This window comes from Silene latifolia, chromosome 4 (assembly GCF_048544455.1).
Source record: "Silene latifolia isolate original U9 population chromosome 4, ASM4854445v1, whole genome shotgun sequence".
Lineage (NCBI taxonomy): Eukaryota > Viridiplantae > Streptophyta > Magnoliopsida > Caryophyllales > Caryophyllaceae > Silene > Silene latifolia.
In genome coordinates this window covers 47,432,550-47,452,244 of record NC_133529.1, presented here as the reverse complement: position 1 = coordinate 47,452,244, position 19,695 = coordinate 47,432,550, and the positions used below count along the sequence as shown (strand labels likewise).

General features: G+C 39.5%; 1 protein-coding gene across 1 annotated transcript; it reads right to left on the bottom strand.

Annotated features, from left to right (window-relative positions):
* Positions 1 to 16,004: 16,004 nt before the first annotated feature.
* LOC141651479 (uncharacterized) lies at positions 16,005 to 17,696 on the bottom strand. The gene is made up of 2 exons (XM_074459191.1): positions 17,471 to 17,696; positions 16,005 to 16,600 (listed from the first exon to the last, which is right to left on the bottom strand). Exons 1-2 carry the CDS (start codon positions 17,694 to 17,696, stop codon positions 16,005 to 16,007), a joined length of 822 nt encoding a protein of 273 aa, XP_074315292.1.
* Positions 17,697 to 19,695: the final 1,999 nt, after the last annotated feature.

Below are 19,695 nucleotides of genomic sequence, written 5' to 3'. Positions count from 1 at the left end.
TACGACATGATACCTTAGGTGAAACCTTTGAGTGTGTACACACAATCATCAATGCCAATTTTATGCACCTTGATCGAACTACGTCGGATTTGATTTCGCTCCACGCGAATACGTAGGCAGTCCTTCAGAATAAGGGATTCAATCCACTCATCAACCAAGTTGCCATCTTGTCGGTTTATTACGGGTCTTAACCAAGTCCAAATGAAGCCACCTTTGTTTGAGTCGGTCTTAGCACTCGATGTAGGCTAGGATAAGGATATAGGTTCGGATAAATAGTATCAAGTCTCAGAATGAGCTTTATCTAATGGTTTAGGCAAAGATGCTGAGTCACATAGATGTGGGTTTGTGTTGGGAACAGAAAATATGAAAAACCCGCTAAAAAGAAAGAAGGCGTGTAAGAAAAAATAGTAAAAGCCCGCTGAAAAGAAAGAAGGCGGTGGCAAGAAATGATGAAACTCGCTGAAAAGAAAGGAGGCGAGGAGAAGAGTGACAGAATGTTCCCAACAAAAGTCATGTGTGATGTCTAAGTGTTCTCATAAAATCAGTCTGTGTTTAGTGTCTGGGCGAAGCCAACATTGGTGCTCCGTGAGTTTAATCCACCTTATCAATGCCAAGTGATCTTGATTCCCATGTGCCCTCGGGAGCACGCCCATGCCATACGATATCTTCATCCCAAGTTCGACGACCTTGTGATTCCCATTTGCCATCTTTTGGCGCCGGAATGGCCAATTTACATTTCTACCCCCAACAAGTCAATAATTGAATTAAAACCCATGCACACTTACGGTTTTATTTTCCTTTTTGTTTTACGGTAGCGGGCTACGCCCACGTTGTTTACGGGTCATACAGAGTGTCTGAGTCGTATTTCATGCTCACCCATCAAGGTTCGATTTCAAAAAATTTCGATTTCAAAAAACAATTTCAAAATTCCAAATTCCAAAAACTTTTTGCGAATTGTGGATAGATGATCCAAGTAGTGGAATCTTTGTGGGTCGATGATCCAATCCTTCGAAATTCAAAAATTCAAAGTTCAATTTTTGAAGGGTCGATGACCCAACATACCAAGTGATGTCAAATTTAAACTTCGGGTCGATGGCTCAATTATTCAAAATTTTCAAATTCAATTTTCGGGTCGATGACCCAATCTTTCAAATAATCCAATTTTAAGATCGATGATCCAAATGTGCTTATGTGATGATTATTGCTAGTACGTTTTGTGTTTCAAATATAGCAGGATATGCTTCAACTGGGGGCTCTAAAGTCTTCGACTTTAGAGCCATCACAAACTGGGGGCTCTGAAGCCGTTGGCTTCAGAGACCATTATCAAGATGTAAAGGATGACATCCACCAAGAATTCAATTCAATTACAAGAGTAAGAAATGGAAGAATTCCATAGCTGAAAGCAAATGATGAAAGCGGCGGCAACCTCCTCGGAAAGTCCCGTCCCATTTGAGCACCTGCTAGAAGATGGTAGGCTTTGGGCAAGTGTCAACAGATGATGAATTTCGAACAAATGCCAGCAGATGATAAGCTTTGGGCAAGTGTCAACAGATGATGAATTTCGGACAAATGCCAGCAGATGATAAACTTTGGGCATGTGTCAGCAGTGGCCGAACTACGACGCGGGTTTGGTTCCGTCAGAAACGGATACGTAGGCGCCTAAGGATAAGGCTCAACCACCACCATATATGCAATTTATGGGTCGACGACCAATGATGACAATTCGACGCAACAGAAGCAAGAGTTAATCCCCAACGAAGTTTCAGGTATGATCTCTTCTTATGGCTGGCGAGCTTATATACGCAAGTCTAATGGACTATAAAAGACCCGCGGAATCCTCAGGTCGAAAGGGACCTGGGGTATACTTTGACTTTCGCCTTGTCCAAGCCTCAGTCAAAGTGGGGGCTCTGTAGATACCCGTATCCGTTGATATTGGAATTTATAGAGAACCCGACAAACACCCGATGGTGATAGGACACATGTATTTATTAGTTGTCATTGTCATTATTTGGGTTCGTTTTACGATGTAGAATGAGCGTTGTCGACGAAGTTTTTTATTAATTTAAATGATATTTAAATTAAAGTTTTTAAGGTGAATTCATTTTACTTTAATTTGAATTTATTTTCTCAAGTTTATTTTATTGAAAATAAAATAAATAGTTGATTTTAAAAATCATTTTATGAGTGTATTTGATTTGAAAAATCATTTATTTTAATGTGTTAATTGATTTGAAAGATCGATTTTGAAAGTTGAAAACTCGTTTTGATCACACGTTTTGGAGCTCCATCATAGCTCGGTTTTTGAGCCCGTTTTCTTTACGAATTGGCACGAATCTCGAGTTCACTAACCGACCTAGGCTTTTACTTATCCAACCCCGGTTCAAACCCCCATACCCACGTTCCAAATCTCGTCCCAAACATACACAAAACAGCCCAACTCTTTCCCCTTACCCGCGTTAGCTCTTCCCCTCTTCCAACCCGTTTTATGTGCTTCAAGCTTGACCCAAACCCGCCACAACCAACCCAATTCCTACTCCACATTACCCACAACAACCCATCACCTAGCCCACCACGAAACCTTTCCACAAACCCGTCCCAAACACTCCATAAACAGCCCGCAAATAACACGGCCTCATCCCCTGTTTTGCGTGCTCAAACCCGAGTCCAAAACCCGCTTCAAACGCCACTTAAACCCGTGCCCATTAACCCTAAAACATACCCTAGTATCCTACCCATATTACCTTAGCTTAACCACCAAGCAAACCCCCCATACAAACCCTAAAAATCCCACGAAATAGCTGATGGACAGCAGCTATGCAAACCGAGCCCGACTGCTTGTTGCTCTCTTAAACCCTACTTTAACTCCCTATAAATACCTCCTCTCCACCATACATTCATTCCTCTAAGTTCTCCATACATACTACCATCACTCACCAGCATTAATCTCCAAAAACAAACCCTAATTGCCTCTCAAAACTCTCGACAAAACCGATACATCCAAACTGAGAAACAGTTTGTGTCTCTCTCGAAATACCATTCGTTCTCCCTTCAAATCTCCATTAAAATTCGAGTTTCGTGTTCCGAATTAACCATATAACATCCATATACATCTTAGACAAAGATTCACGAGCCAAATTGACCTTGAGAGTACACGAATCCCCTCGAAAAACAGAGTGTCATACACTCTGTTTTGCTTTTCTGTCTGTCCAGTTCTGTTTGTGCTCGTTTTTCGTGCCCAATAACTCAGAACGAGCGTGGTTTGTTTTAAGATCTTTGTTCTACTCTCTTTCTAGTTTTCAAAACATCTTTTAAATCTAATTTTCACCGTGAAACGAGTGAGAAATTGCAGTTTGAAAGTTGATGTCCAGATTTACAAAAAACGTGTTGTTTGCTTTGTTCCTTCGTCGACGACGGCCTCTCAAGATAAAATCTACCATCGATTACGACTCAAGACGGTGTCAACGATACATGTAGGTTGAGGGTGCATCAAATCCTCCTCTTCTCCTTTTTATTTCGTTCTTTTATGTTTGTTTTTTATTGTTCGTTTTACGTTGTTTATCGTTTTGTCTGTCGTTTGATATCGTTAACTATGAAACTAGTTTAGTCCGAGTATGAGTTAAAGTACCACCACGAACACCCGCGTTGACTTGAGATGGGAAAGAAATCCGCCACATCGGTCGGTCGTATCCCCCATCTCATTTACATATCCTCGTGTTCAAGGTAGGGCATTAATAAAACGAATCCTAACTTCGTTCCTCGCTTTTGACCCCTTGCTTGTTTCGTTCAATTCGACCTACCCTAGGACCCGTTGCATGTTAGTTCGACCTCTGATTGTTAACATATGATTCACTTAGACGACTTTAGATCGATTAAATAACCTAATTAGACATGTTAGGGTGCTTCGACACAAGCATTAAAATCGGTTAACAATTCTATAACCTAATTGAATGCATCTCTCTTTTCACCTAATTTCTCGCTAGTATAAGAGTGCGTGATTAGCACCTTCTTATTAACACTCGACGAGTTAACTTAATTAGCGAACTTGACCTAATTCGACCCTTTTAGGCCGTGTAGAACACTCGGTTTTAGGCGAAGCCTTCTGACCTCTTTTATCATCAATTTCTAATGTATATCCTATATCGCTTTGCAAATCTATCTAACCTAATGAACCTAACCTAGGAACTAGGGTGGCCGTGTCTGGGGCCGTGTGCTTGGCCGTGCCTTTTGTCATTCTTGTTTCATCTTTACATCGTTTATTCATCGTTGTTTTGTATTTTGTAATTACCTTTTGCTTATCGAGTCGTCTCTTGTAATTCACTTGTATTTAGTTTTCTATTTTGTTGAGTCAAATGATTTACAAAAACCTTAGTCTTATTTGGTTAGATAGTTGTGCTCCAATTCATGTAAGAGCGTAGTAAATCGCATGTTGTTTAAAGCAACATGGCCCGATTTATGCTAATGCATGCTTTGGTGTGTGACCCAATGTCTAATTCGATAAGATTAAGCGAAAGCACGCATTACGAGGAGTGACCCAAGGCCGTGAGTTATGTAAACCGTGGGCCACCCCTTTGTGCACGTTTTTCTAGGCCGAATGGCCATGGGTCGTGTATGGTGTCGTATATAGCAATTGTATTTAGATCGAGTTGTATCTCTAAATTCTCGTTGTGTCGGCATGAAATGCCTGGGTTATAATAGGGTAGATCCCAACGGCTCCCCCATTCCCCTTAAGCCTTGTTTGCTTTGTATGTTGTTAGATCAATCAACCCACATGCTAAATTACAAATTTGACAAAGTTAGTTTAGTTGCATCTAAATCGACATAGAAACTTCACATGTTAGGGTTTTAAAACGATGTTTGCATATCATATATCGCAGTAGCTACGACCTTGTTTGAAATCCGATACTTGACTTAGTAGAGGCCGTTATCGACGGGCGGGGTTAGGTGTCCTTATGGGCTTCCTAACACGTACCCTCACCCCTTACTCAAGATCTATGGTTTGTGGATCCGTCTAAATACCATTGGATTATGAGAGTCATTCAAATCGAGTGATATAGGGTACAAGTCTTTATCTTTAATCACTCGTAGTCGTTTGGCTTTATGCTTTTCGACGAAAGGTGTAAAGTTGACTTGAACGGTTCCAAGTTCCCAAAAAACTTGGTGGCGACTCTAATTTGTCTTAATTCGATTCGAAAGAACCTCGAGTCGATTATGCCTAGTGTGGATCCCGCGGACGCAGTTCCCGCGGGCGTTGTCCACACCTTTGTAGTGGATTTTCCACTAAGGATTGTTCCCAATATTTTGCTATAAATACCCCACTATTCACCTCATTTCTTAAGTTGGAAAAATTTGAAGTAAAATTGGTCCATTTCTAGCTCTAAAAACCGGTTGCTTCATCCCTTTTAGAAGACCAATTTTTCTTCTTATTTTCTTCATCTTATTCAACTAAAACACATATAATTATCAACTAATAATATTATCATAGTAATAATATTTATTAGTACATCAAATATATTATAAACAAGGTTTACTACTAAATTTACCTAGTTAGTAATTTAGTAGATTTTGGGTTGATTCTTGGGTGTATCCTTAGGAGACCATCTTTTTGGTGGTTAGTTGTCTTGGAGGTTCATCCATTTCATAGCTCAAGAACAACATCAAGGAAGGAGTCCTTGAGTTGTGCCCAAAACTTACCTTATACAATGTAAGGATTTTCTTGTCTTAAGATGGTTTAATACCATTTTTTTTATGCTTTTATTTGCATGCATTTAGATTTAGACCATATTAAATTAACTTGTAATTTTAACATCATAAAATGAGTATTAACATGGTCTAAATAACTAACAGAGGTCCCACGATGTCCATTCCCCATGTCATGAATGGCCAGGGGGAAATGATAGGATGCAAAGGTTCTGCTGGTTGGTGGATCATTGGCGCTGACCGCTGACAAGCGTCGCATTTTCGGGCGTATTCTGCCGAGTCTGCCCTCATTGTGGGCCAGAAGTAACCTTATATGAGGGCTTTGTTTGACAGACTCCTGCCCCCTGCATGGTTTCCACATTCAGCACTGTGGAGGACATGCAATATGGTTTGTGCTTCTTGTTTATCCAGGCATCGCAAGTAGGGTCCTGCCAGATGTTGCATATGATCCTTTGCCTTCTTTTATTTTACCACCATATCGTCAATATATACCTCCATGGTTCCTCCTATCTATTCCTTAAACATCCGGTTGACCAGGCTTTGGTAAGTAGATCCTGCATTTTTCAGGCCGAAGGGCATGACGTTGTAGCAGTATATCCCCCTCTCAGAAATGAATGTTGTCTTCTCTTGATCTGCCGGATCCATTTTGATTTGGTTGTAACTGTTGGAATATGTGTCCTCCGACAATAATGCGATCACGACTGTTGATCATGATGATCACATGTTTAAATCTCATTATAAAGAATACAATTGGGAAGTAATATTTTTACTGTCAACTGATCAACATATATCGGTAATGATTGGCTGACTAGAGTTTGACATTACTGTCGTGCGACGGTGGAAATCAGTTGATCCCCTAGGTCATACCTATAGGGCAACACTCTTAATTGATCATTTAATTAATCGTATAATGTTACGAGTTAATTAAATTACTTGAAAATTGACGGACGATTTTGGAAGTAAAATTTACGTATCACATTGAAATTGATTAAAATGAGATACGGTCTGAGTAATCGAATTGTATCATTACTCAGATGAAATTATTGTTTAAGGAAACAATTAAATTTGAATGAATTATTATAAATACAAATTGTTGTGATTTATAAATTGGTAAAATATTTTGGTACAAGTAATTATGAATTACTAAGTCGATTTTTGTATGTGACGTATTTTTAATAATACGTTGATTTTTAATATGTTAAAAATGCACAACAAATTTATGCAACATATGACATGTGACATATTGACAATTGACAAAAATAAAATGGATTCCATGTTATCCATATGGACCGAAATATTGGGTGTAATTAACATATTCTTATAATGTTAATTAAAATTAGTGGAAGATGTAATCATTTTTCTACAACTAGGCATGCATACCTAGTGTCTCTTGTGGAAGAGCACCAAGCCCATGCATTGGCCTTCCTCCACCCTCCTACCCGGTTTCACCTAGAAAAGAACAAGGGTTCTTTTGCTTAAATTTTATTATTCACCATATGCATGTGTGTGTGATAATTTTTATTTTATTTCATCTCATCAAAAATATTTTTAGAGAGATAAAAATATTTTCCCCTCTTCCTCTTTCTCCTACCCGGTTTTAGGAGACAAAACCAAAATTATTTTGGGTCAATTTTCTTACAAGATTAATATTGTACTAGTATTTATAATATTGATTTTATTTAAGAGTGTGCTTTGGGTATAATTCCTTGGGAGAGATCCTACACTTGGGTCTTTCTTCATCCAAAAGGAAAGCTCAAGAACAAAAGAGAAGGAGATCTCTTTTGTGCCCATATGAACCGAAATTCCAATGTAAGGATGAATTCTTCTTTATTTTATTAAATAGTTTGCATGCATAAGATCATTAGTTAATTTTATGACAAATTAAAATGGAACATATATGAATATGTTGTAGTTATAGATCTACTTTTCCTTCAATCGGTATCAAGAGCCATGGTTGTTTGCATGCAAATCGGTTAAAAGTTTTTCCGAGTTATAAGAATAACATATAAAACTTGAATAATTTGTGTTATTATGATATATCACGAAATTAATTTATGCATATTAAAATTTCTGGTCCTAAAATGTTTTTAGGATATTTTGGTTAATTTACGGATTTTTATTGTTCATATTTTACAATAATGGCATTTAAATATGATTTTATGAGTAAAAATGTCATTTTCGGTCTAAAATTAGCTATACTTCGAATTTTCCAGTGATTTTTGGATATGTTGTCACCTATATTATTTTGAGATAACCTGTAAAGTTTCATAATTTTTGGACTTCTTATGCTCGAAAAATGGATTTTTCATTATTAAAATCGATTTTAGGTGAAAAATAGGTTAATATGAGATAAATTTCGAATCTGGTCATAGAAATTTAGTATGATGTCACATGCAATTTTACAAGATGTGTGTAAAATAATGGGCTATAGTGAAGTCTTTTTGCATGATTTATGGATTTTTGAAGAAAAATGGCATGAATAGTGACTTTATTAGTGAAATATTAATAAAACATACTCTATGACTAAAGAAAAACATCATATGTTGCTTTTTATTGTCATTATCAGATCTAAAATTGAAAAGTTGATGAATATAATTTTTCTCATGTTTTTATGATTATTTTGTTAAAAACCGATAAACCGCAACATTGTTTTTCCGGAAAAATTTCAAAATTTTTAACCTAAGTTTTTGAACATTATGAGTGTCATGGTATTTTTCCAGAATGTTCATGAGTTTAAATTTCAAATTTTGAATTTATTTGAAATTTTGTGATTTATTTGAAGTTTATAGCTTATTTTTGTAATTTTTGGTCCATTAATGAACAATTTTAGAAATATGAGTTATTTATGGTCAAATAATTAGTGAAGACTAAATTTTGAGTCCTAAGAGGCTAGGGTAATTAACTTATGCATAAATATGAATTTATGTAATTTTTGTGATTATAAAATGTTGAAATCACGCAAATCCGTAAAAACCAAGTAATATACGATATTGGCTAATTAAAGGCGATTTAGCATAAAATTGGGCATGTTCATACATATAATAATGCTGCATTTTCTTTATGATTGTCATAATTTAATTTATGTAATTTTTAAATTATGTAATTTTACTTAGTATGGCCTTAGTTTTAATTGGTATATCCCGAAATGTATGGGAATATCGATTCGGTTGTAATTTATTGTGATCTCGTATCACCGTTTTGTAATTTAATAGATTTAATTTTATTTTAGTTACAAATGTATAATAGGAAATTATGTAATTTGTTATGTAATTTAATTTATTCCGGAGTTCCCAAAGACGGATATCTTCAAGATGGCGATACATAAAGACGGTGTTACCTCGAGATGCGTGCCACAACCGAAGTTCAAGGGACCAATGGAGTTGGTTTCCGAATATGTAATAGTTAAATAGTTTTTCTATTTTAGGAAGGTCATACTAGGATTTATTTTATGTTTGCATTTTATTTATATGTCACATGCATCGCTAAATCGCCATAACTAAAACATGCATCATCATCTTCATCGAGTTTATCGACCGTGTCAATTCAAATTATCGTAGTTCACCGCTTTAGTTCACTTAAAACGTGATAGATAATAAATTGACATGACCTCTCGCTAAAACAATTAATTGAGACATAGCCTTACCAAATAGTAGAAACCATGAAAACCTATTTCGTGAGGGAGTGCACTCGGCCACACCGGGGTACAAACCTTGTTACGTAGGGGAAGTGGGTGATAAATGTCTATCCACCGAATTCATGTTGATGAGGGTTTCATCGGCCACACCGTGCCCAAGTTAATGTGGGTTTGGATCATGGACACATTTATTCGAAATTTGGATTGAACTCGACAAAAGTTTTCGTTAAGGGTTTTATCGGCCACACCGTCCCCTTGTTGAATGTGTTTTGGGCTAAAGATAAATGTTAATGTAATATTATCGACCAAGAGTTCTAAAAGTAGAATCGATTAAAGCGTTAATCCACCGAGTTATATTGATAAGGGTTTCATCGGCCACACCGTGCCCAAGTTAATATGAATTTGGGTCTTGGAATCATTTATGATAGTTGGGTAGAGGTCACTATATAAATTCTCATATCTTGTTAATTATTTACAAGTATGATATTAAAAGACAAATGTTAATATTTCCTTTTCCTCCATATTTGTAGTTCTTTACAATGAATCCATCAAATGCTACCGCACCGATAACTATTGAGTCTTACCACAATGTTTTTGACGACGTTTGCTCCAACAATGATTTCGACACTACTAGAGAACTTCATTTTGGGATAGGTTCGGATGGAAACCTTAACTTCATCACCTCTTCTAAACCACCTACTACTACTAGACCTCGTGTGAGTCCGTCTCAGGAAGACTACCTCATACAATCTATAGGGTCTTTGTCTCTGGAAGATAAAGATGTCAAAGCTAGTGGGAGCTCAAGCAATCAAGTTCTTGCTTCAAAGGGCAAAAGGTTCAAGAAGAAGGGAAAGAAAATCAAAAACTTCAAGCAAGTTAATGATGAATGCCATTATTGCTATGGCATGGGACATTGGCTTAGGAATTGTCCCGTATATTTGCGAAATATAAGGGAAGGAATCATCACTCCAAAAGGTAAAATTCCTAAGGAAATTTATGTTATTGATATAAATTATACTTCCACTACGACATGGGTACTAGATACCGGTTGTGGTTCTCACCTTTGTAATCATTTACAGGGTTTAAGAGATGTGGAGAGGCTTAGCAAGGGAGATGTGGATCTACGCCTTGGAAATGGAGCTCGAGTAGCGGCCGAATCCAAAGGAACTTATGTTTTAGCTTTGCCTAACGGATTTGAGTTGTATTTACATAATTGTTTTTATGTGCCTACACTCTCTAAAAACATTATTTCAATCGCCATGCTAGACATGGACGGTTTTTGTTTTGTCATTAAGAACAATCGTTGTACTATTTCTAGGAATGATTTGGTTATTGGCCAAGCTTCTTCCATCAATGACATTTACATTTTAGAGACCTCAAATCCGACTAATGATATTTATAACATTCAATCAAAGAAACTCAAATCAAGTGACCCAAGTGAAGCGTTCATTTGGCATTGTCGATTAGGTCACATAAACGAGAATCGCATCAAAAGATTAATTTCGACTAATGTGATTACACCATTTGATTATCAATCATATGGTACATGCGAATATTGCCTACTTGGCAAAATGACTCGTAATCCTTTTAGTGGTAAAGGGACACGAGCTAGTGAGCTATTGGGACTCATACACACCGACGTATGTGGACCAATGAGTATCACCGCTCGTGGTAATTATGACTACTTTATAACCTTCACCGATGACTTGAGTAGATATGGGTATATCTATTTAATGAAGCATAAGAGTGAAGCGTTTGAGAAATTCAAGGAATTTCAAAACGAAGTAGAGAACCAATTGAACAAAAGGATTAAGGCACTACGATCCGATCGTGGTGGTGAATACCTTAACCTTGAATTTGATTCACACTTGAAAAGTTGTGGTATTATATCACAACTTACTCCACCCGGAACACCACAACTTAATGGTGTTGCCGAAAGGAGAAATCGAACCCTACTTGATATGGTTCGATCCATGATGAGTCAAACCGAGTTACCAAACTCGTTTTGGGGATTTGCGATTCAAACCGCAATTAGATCTTTGAACAATAGTCCCACTAAATCCACCGAGAAAACTCCATGTGAGATGTGGACGGGAAGGGTTCCCAATATATCCTATATGAAGATTTGGGGATGTGATGCTTACGTCAAGTCTAAGAACGACAACAAGCTTGCCCCAAGATCCGAAAAGTGCATCTTTGTAGGTTACCCCTTAACCTCACGAGGTTATTACTTCTACAAACCTCAAGATAACAAAGTGTTTGTGTCTTGCGAGGCTGTCTTCTTAGAAAGACAATTTATTTCTAAGAGACAGAGTGGGAGAAATTTTGAACTTGATGAAGTTCAAGAGCCACAAACCGAGATAGAGATGCAAGAAGAAGTTCCTTCGTCGTCTAATACGGTTATTCCTCCTCCTCTTAGAAGAACGGGCCGTGTTATTCGCCATCCCGATCGATATGTGGGACTTATCGAAGAAGATGGAACACTTGATGTGTTACTTATAGAAAGTGACGAGCCCGCTACCTACAAGACCGCAATCTCTAGTCCTAATTCCTCCTTATGGCTTGAAGCCATGAAGTCCGAAATGGATTCTATGCATGAAAACCAAGTTTGGGACTTGGTAGATTTGCCTAAAGGGGCAAGACCCCTTCAATGCAAATGGATATTCAAAGTCAAGAATGGCATAGAAGGACATGACGATGTCTACAAAGCTAGGCTAGTGGCAAAAGGATTTACCCAAGTCCAAGGTCTCCATTATGATGAGACCTTCGCCCCTGTAGCCATGCTAAGATCCATACGGATTTTGTTAGCGATTGCCGCATTACATGATTATGAAATATGGCAAATGGATGTCAAAACCGCTTTTCTAAATGGGCATTTAGAAGAGGAGGTGTACATGATACAACCCGAAGGTTTTGTTGATTCTAAAAATCCTAACAAAGTGTGCAAGCTTAAGAGATCCATTTATGGTCTTAAGCAAGCATCTAGAAGTTGGAATCATCGATTCAATCATGTTATAAAGGAAAATGGTTTCACTCGAAGTGTTGAGGAACCATGTTTATACATGAAATTTAGTGGGAGCAATGTTGTGTTCCTAATCTTGTACGTCGATGACATACTACTCATTGGAAATGATATTCTGATATTGTCTTCTGTTAAGAAGTGGTTAGGTAACCACTTCCAAATGAAGGATTTAGGAGAAGCACAACGCATATTAGGTATCCGGATCCATAGAGATAGATCCAAGAGGATATTGGCACTTAGTCAAGAGTCTTATGTTGATAAGATTCTTCGACGGTTCAGCATGGACAAATCCAAAAGGGGATTGGTGCCTATGGTAACCGGGACGATATTGAGCAAGACTCAATCTCCCTCCGAACCCCATGATGTTGAACGCATGAAGATGATCCCTTATGCTTCCGCTGTTGGATCAATCATGTACGCCATGATATGCACACGTCCTGATGTCTCGTATGCCTTGAGCATGACGAGTAGATATCAAGGAAATCCAGGTGAGAGTCACTGGATTGCCGTCAAGAACATCCTTAAGTACTTAAGAAGAACTAAGGATTCTATCTTAGTGTTTGGAGGTGACACCGAACTTCGTGTTAATGGATACACGGACTCGAGTTTTCAAACAGATAGAGATGACATGAAATCACAAGCTGGTTTTGTTTTCATGCTCAATGGTGGTGCCGTTAGGTGGAGAAGCTTCAAGGAAGTCAGAACATGGATTCTACAACGGAGGTCGAGTACATTGCGGCATCGGAAGTCGCCAAGGAAGTCGTGTGGATCGTGCGGTTCATGGAAGGTCTAAGAGTAGTATCTACCGCCAATGATCCCATCACTCTCTATTGTGATAATAGTGGGACAATCTTCCAAGCTAAGGAGCCAAAGTCTAGTAATAGATCTAGACATGTACTTAGAAAATATCATGTAATAAGAGATTTCATTGAGAGAAAGGAAATTGCGATTTGTAAGGTTGGGACGGATGACAACATAGCCGATCCGCTCACCAAGCCTTTATCGCAGGCTAAGCATGATGGACATGTTACGTCCATGGGACTTAAACGTGTACCAAGTTTTTGTTAGATTTTGAAATGAAACAAAAGTGTTGTTTTTGTTCATGTTCACAATCACATTTGTCTTTTATCTTTAATTTATACAATGTTACATCCAAACGGGTTGTGGTGACAATTGGACCCCGTTAAAGTGAACACGGATTAACATAGTATTTGCCCATAGTCACTTGTATGAGGTGACGTCTCGAAGTGACTAGAGTGTGATGCGATTGATGGCAAGTTCAAGTGCCATAGAGTCATGTGAGATGACTAGTCGATCACATAGGCAGACTGTTAGGAACATTTTGTCGGGCCTAATGACCGCTTATAGAGTTCTGGCAAATTTATATAGCCTGGTCGTGGCGAGAGCTACTATAGTATTCAAATGAGTCGATTCTTTTGACTAAAGACTATTCGCCTAAGATGGCACGATTCTGATTAACTTTGATTTGTGTTACTACGACCTTCGTAAATGGGGTCAAATGGGCATATTTTGGGTTATGATGGCTGTGGCTAGTTGAAGGGAATGAGTGCGATAGGAATTGTCCACCCCTAGTCAGGGTTATAACAATATCTCAGGGCCACTCAAGGAGTAATGAACTGGAAATGCGTGGCCACGCTCGGATTGTATCCATGGTGGATAAATCCGGTCAATCAGTTATTCTCCAGATCGAGGAAACCACTCTCGATATGATCACTTGCAAGTACGACCTGAAAGACACCTTGCATTGAGTGGGAGATAGTAATAGGACAAGAGAATTGGTGACGCACACTTGTCGAGGACAAGTGGGAGATTGTTGGAATATGTGTCCTCCGACAATAATGCGATCACGATTGTGATCATGATGATCACATGTTTAAATCTCATTATAAAGAATACAATTGGGAAGTAATATTTTTACTTGTCAACCGATCAACATATATCGGTAATGATTGGTCGACTAGAGTTTGACATTACTTTATCGTGCGACGGTGGAAATCGATTGATCCCCTAGGTCATACCTATAGGGCAACACTCTTAATTGATCATTTAATTAATCGTATAATGTTACGAGTTAATTAAATTACTTGAAAATTGACGGACGATTTTGGAAGTAAAATTTACGTATCACATTGAAATTGATTAAAATGAGATACGGTCTGAGTAATCGAATTGTATCATTACTCAGATGAAATTATTGTTTAAGGAAACAATTAAATTTGAATGAATTATTATAAATACAAATTGTTGTGATTTATAAATTGGTAAAATATTTTGGTACAAGTAATTATGAATTACTAAGTCGATTTTTGTATGTGACGTATTTTTAATAATACGTTGATTTTTAATATGTTAAAAATGCACAACAAATTTATGCAACATATGACATGTGACATATTGACAATTGACAAAAATAAAATGGATTCCATGTTATCCATATGGACCGAAATATTGGGTGTAATTAACATATTCTTATAATGTTAATTAAAATTAGTGGAAGATGTAATCATTTTTCTACAACTAGGCATGCATACCTAGTGTCTCTTGTGGAAGAGCACCAAGCCCATGCATTGGCCTTCCTCCACCCTCCTACCCTAAGTTTCACCTAGAAAAGAACAAGGGTTCTTTTGCTTAAATTTTATTATTCACCATATGCATGTGTGTGTGATAATTTTTATTTTATTTCATCTCATCAAAAATATTTTTAGAGAGATAAAAATATTTTCCCCTCTTCCTCTTTCTCCTACCCGGTTTTAGGAGACAAAACCAAAATTATTTTGGGTCAATTTTCTTACAAGATTAATATTGTACTAGTATTTATAATATTGATTTTATTTAAGAGTGTGCTTTGGGTATAATTCCTTGGGAGAGATCCTACACTTGGGTCTTTGTTCATCCAAAAGGAAAGCTCAAGAACAAAAGAGAAGGAGATCTCTTTTGTGCCCATATGAACCGAAATTCCAATGTAAGGATGAATTCTTCTTTATTTTATTAAATAGTTTGCATGCATAAGATCATTAGTTAATTTTATGACAAATTAAAATGGAACATATATGAATATGTTGTAGTTATAGATCTACTTTTCCTTCAGTAACCACTCCAGGCATCCAAGAATGTTAACATTTCATGTCCAGCTGTCGCATCCACCACTGCATCAATGTGTGGTAGTGGGAAAGGATCTTTTGGGCATGCCTTGTTGAGGTCGGTGAAGTCCACACATACTCTCCACTTCCCATTCTTTTTGGGCAATACTACCACGTTTGACAGCCATTCTGGATATTTCACTTCTCTTATCTTGCTTGCTGCTAGCAGGCTGTCTACTTCCTGGTTGATCACTTTATTTCTTTCAGCTGCGAACTTCCTTTGTCTCTGTTAAATGGGCTTGCATCCTGGGTCTACGCTGAGTTTGTGTGTTATGATGGATGGATCTATTCTTATCATGTCATCATGGGACCACGCAAAACAATCTATATTGGCTTGCAAAAATTTGATTAGATGCTGTATGAGGTCTCATGTGCATCCTGCCCCTATTAGCACAGTTCTCTCTGGGTGCAGCTTGTCCAGGTTGATCTGATCTAGCTCCTCCGCTGGGGGCACAATGTATTCATGCTGGACGTGCTGCTTCTGTAATTGCTATGTTGGAGGGCTGGCCGTGCATTTTAATGCCTTCTTGTAGCAGCCCCTGACTTCCTCCTGGTCACCTCGTATTGTCTTTACTCTCCACGGCGTGGGGAATTTCACACACTGATGATACGTTGAGGGGACCGCCGTCATCAGATGCAGCCATGGTCTCCCGAGAATAACATTGTAGGTAGATGGTCCATCTATGACCAAGTATCTTACTTGTTTGTTGACTCCTCCTATATAGGTTGGGATCACGATCTCTCCTAGCGAGTTAGCTGTCTCTCCACTGAATCCTACCAGCGGGATGGTTTTCTTCTGCAAGTCTTTCTTGCTGAACACCATGTTTTCTATGGTCTTCAGCATGATTAGGTTGACCGAGCTACCAGTATCTACCAGAACCTTTCTAACCGTGCAATTGGCCATTGATAGTGTTATGATAAGTGCGTCATGATGCTCCTGGCTGTCGTGTATATCTTCCTCGTCGAAGGTGACAGCAGGTAGGTTGCTGTGGGAAATTCTGCAGGAAGTCTCTGGTCTATCTCCCTTAGTTTCAGTAGCGCGTCTCTTGACTGCTGAGTATGTTAATCCGCTTAAGTCTGAGCCGCCTGTTATCACGTTTATTATTTTGGTGCATGTAAGTGGTGCTACAGGCTTCGTGGAGCCTACCTTATCCTGCTGCTTGCCCCCACGTGGTAATAGGTGGCTTAGCTCCCTCTGTTCATATAGGCGCCTGATCTCCCTGCGCAAAGTATAACAATCTTCCGTGTTATGCCCGATGTCACGATGGAACTCACATTTTTTCTTACTATTTTTTCGCCAGGACTGTCCTTCTACTGGTGGCCTAGGCCACCTTACCCCGTCTCCCATCTCCCTAAGTGCTTTTAGGATTCCACCGACGCCAGTTGTGAATCCGTATTCTGCCAGTGTGGGGAGTTGCTGATTCTCTTCTCTATTGTCTATCCTGTTGACTCCCCTACCTTATGGCGTGTATCTCTCCTTCTTCTTGCTGATGGGCTATTTTCTATTTGACTTCTCCATGGCCGACGTGCTGGATACGCTTGGTATACTTGGTATGCCAGCTCTAGCTAGGATGTCTTCTTCTAGTTTGATTGCAGCTGCTGCCTTCTCTAGTACCGCTTCGAAGCTATGACAAGGGTGCATAGTCAGCTGTTTATATAGGTCTGACTCATGGTGTAAGCCCCTCCTAAAGGCTTCTACTGCCGTAGACACGTCACACTCCCGAACTGCCACCTTTTCGTTATTGAATCTGGTGTTGAATTCTCCAATGGTCTCGTTTGCGCCCTGAACAATTCTGTATAAGTCACCTGCGTGCTTTTGTGGCTTTTGGCTGCTTGCAAATTACTGAGTAAATGCGTTCACCAGGTCGGCAAACGTGGATATTGATCTGTTGGGCAAAATTACGAGCCATCGGAATGCTGGCCCCGATAGTGTGGACCTGAACCCCTTGCACATACAGGCTTCTTTTACGTGTCCCACGGCTGTCACTGTCATCATCTTTTGCTTGTATTGGCTTACATGGTCAAAGGGATCTGTTGTGCCATCGAAGAGGGGCATGTTTGGATTAGTGAATCCCTTCGGCATGGCGACAACAGATATTGCGTCCTCGAATGGCGAATCAGCATAGCTGTCGGGTGCTGCCTTCTCAAGTGGAGGTGGCATTCCTGGGACCCTGCTCAGCATCTTCCTCAGCTCTAGACACTGCTTGTTGGTCAAGCTTCCTGAGTCTGGGCTACGTCTGTCTGTGGTCTGCTGATTATGGATGCTGTTTCCGGGCCCGAGCTATAAAGATTCTGGTGCGGTGTTCTACCTAATGGGACTGGTGTTACGAGCGTTCCCTGGTGCCAGCTTACTTGCGAACTACCTGCGGATCCTGCACCTGGCGTGTGGTTAGTTATTACGAGGTTGCCTGGGACGTTACCTGGTCGTATTTCCATATGGCTGGCAGGCTGCCAGCTGTATGGTGTGACGTATCCGAGTCCTTGTGGGATTATCCTTTCTCCCGTTGGAACTGCTGTCAGATCTAATCTTATCACTAGCTCGGCTGAAATTTGCCGTGATTGACTCCTGCTGCCTGACGCTCCCTGGGTGAGATCCACTATTGGAGCCTGGTCCTCACCCTCCGTGCTTGCTGGTGTGCTGGACTGTTGTCTCATAACATCTATCTGTGCCCAGAGTTCCCGGTTTCTCTTCCTTGCCTCTACTTCTGCCTTCCTTTGATCTTCCCGCATACCTTCCATCACCTTCTGCAGATTTTCCATGCCACTAAGCAAGGTTTGTGTTGGACTTGGCGGCGGAGTGAGGTTTGAGCTTCCAGGTCCCTTATCTGATCTGGATTGTGCCGCCACAGTAGGAGTTTTGGGAGGCAGGGTGACTTTTGTCACAGTTGTAGCTCTTGTTGCGTGTCCGGATGCTTGAGTTTGAGCCGCCGATGCTGGGTTTTGGATAGGATTTGGTGGTATCAACGGCTGACCGCTCCCTGACACGGCTGATGATGTTTGTTTGTCCATTATGTATCTAAGTAATTAACAATGACGAACACAATGCCCCAGGGTGGGCGCCAAACTGTTTTGGTATTTTTCTACCGAATTGGGCTAAGTTAGGTCAATGCGGTCTTATTCGTTGTATGTCAGTTGTATAGTTTATGTTAATGCTAAATACGGAAAAGAGAAGTAAATAAAGGTTGACACGTGAGATTTGGGGAAGCGGAAAACCCAATGTGGGAAACGACCGCGGGAAGGGACGGTACCCTTCCAAGGATTACACTAGCTTTTAATATGAGAATGAGTACAATGGAGGTGACGTGATAATATAGCTAGCACAATGTATTGTGTTTGTATGGTCGTTCTTGAATTGAAAATCCTTCTCTATGTTCTTGGCTATTTATAGGGTGGATGCCCTAGCCATGTCCTATTCCTTGTACGGCAAGGAATCTCACTCCTTCCATGCTTCTTTCCATAAACGCTGCTTCGTATTCTATTCTCCCTGATCTCCCTAGAATCTCCATGAAATCTCCCTGATTATCTTCAACACGCGGGCTCCTCTTAGTTGTTAGTTTCCTCGGCGCAATTTATTAAATCAGCTCTAATGGACCCAATCCTATGTTGGCCCAATATGTAGAAATTGGCCCAAACAGTATCCGATAGGACCAAGACTCTCACAAACAACCATATAAGACGTAAACTCTCGACTCAACAAGTGTAAGACATTTACCTAACATGGACTCACAAGGCAACAACCTAGACTCCAACCTCTTGGTAGGACGACGATCATAATACGGTCCTAGTCTAAACCTAGATCCAGACTCTGGGGATGGGCGTCACCCGATTCGACAAACGATATACCAATCGTATCCAAGACTCGAAACATGGCACACATAGCCGTAACCAAAGGTCGAGTAACCTCTAATCGGAAACATGGCACACATAACCGTAACCAAAGGTCCGAAGAAAGGCGGAAGGATAACCAAATCCGGAAACATGGCACACATAACCGTAACCAAAGGTCCGAAAGGGGTAAATAAGGAATGTCAAGTCGTCACACTATGTAACACGTCACACTCCAGTCACAAGTAAGAGCACCAATAATTTGCATGATCATAACATAAACAAGTCCTAAATTGACCATTTACCAATCATAAGAAAGACGCATAATTAAATAAATAATTAATAGAAGTTACAAG

Bases quoted from the DNA above. Each gene is read 5' to 3' on its own strand.
- LOC141651479 (XM_074459191.1), bottom strand. From the start codon at position 17,696: ATGCTGAGCAGGGTCCCAGGAATGCCACCTCCACTTGAGAAGGCAGCA. The intron at 16,601-17,470 runs GTATGTGCAAGG...ACGTGATAACAG, and splicing joins GGGACACGTAAAAGAAGCCT to GCGGCTCAGACTTAAGCGGA.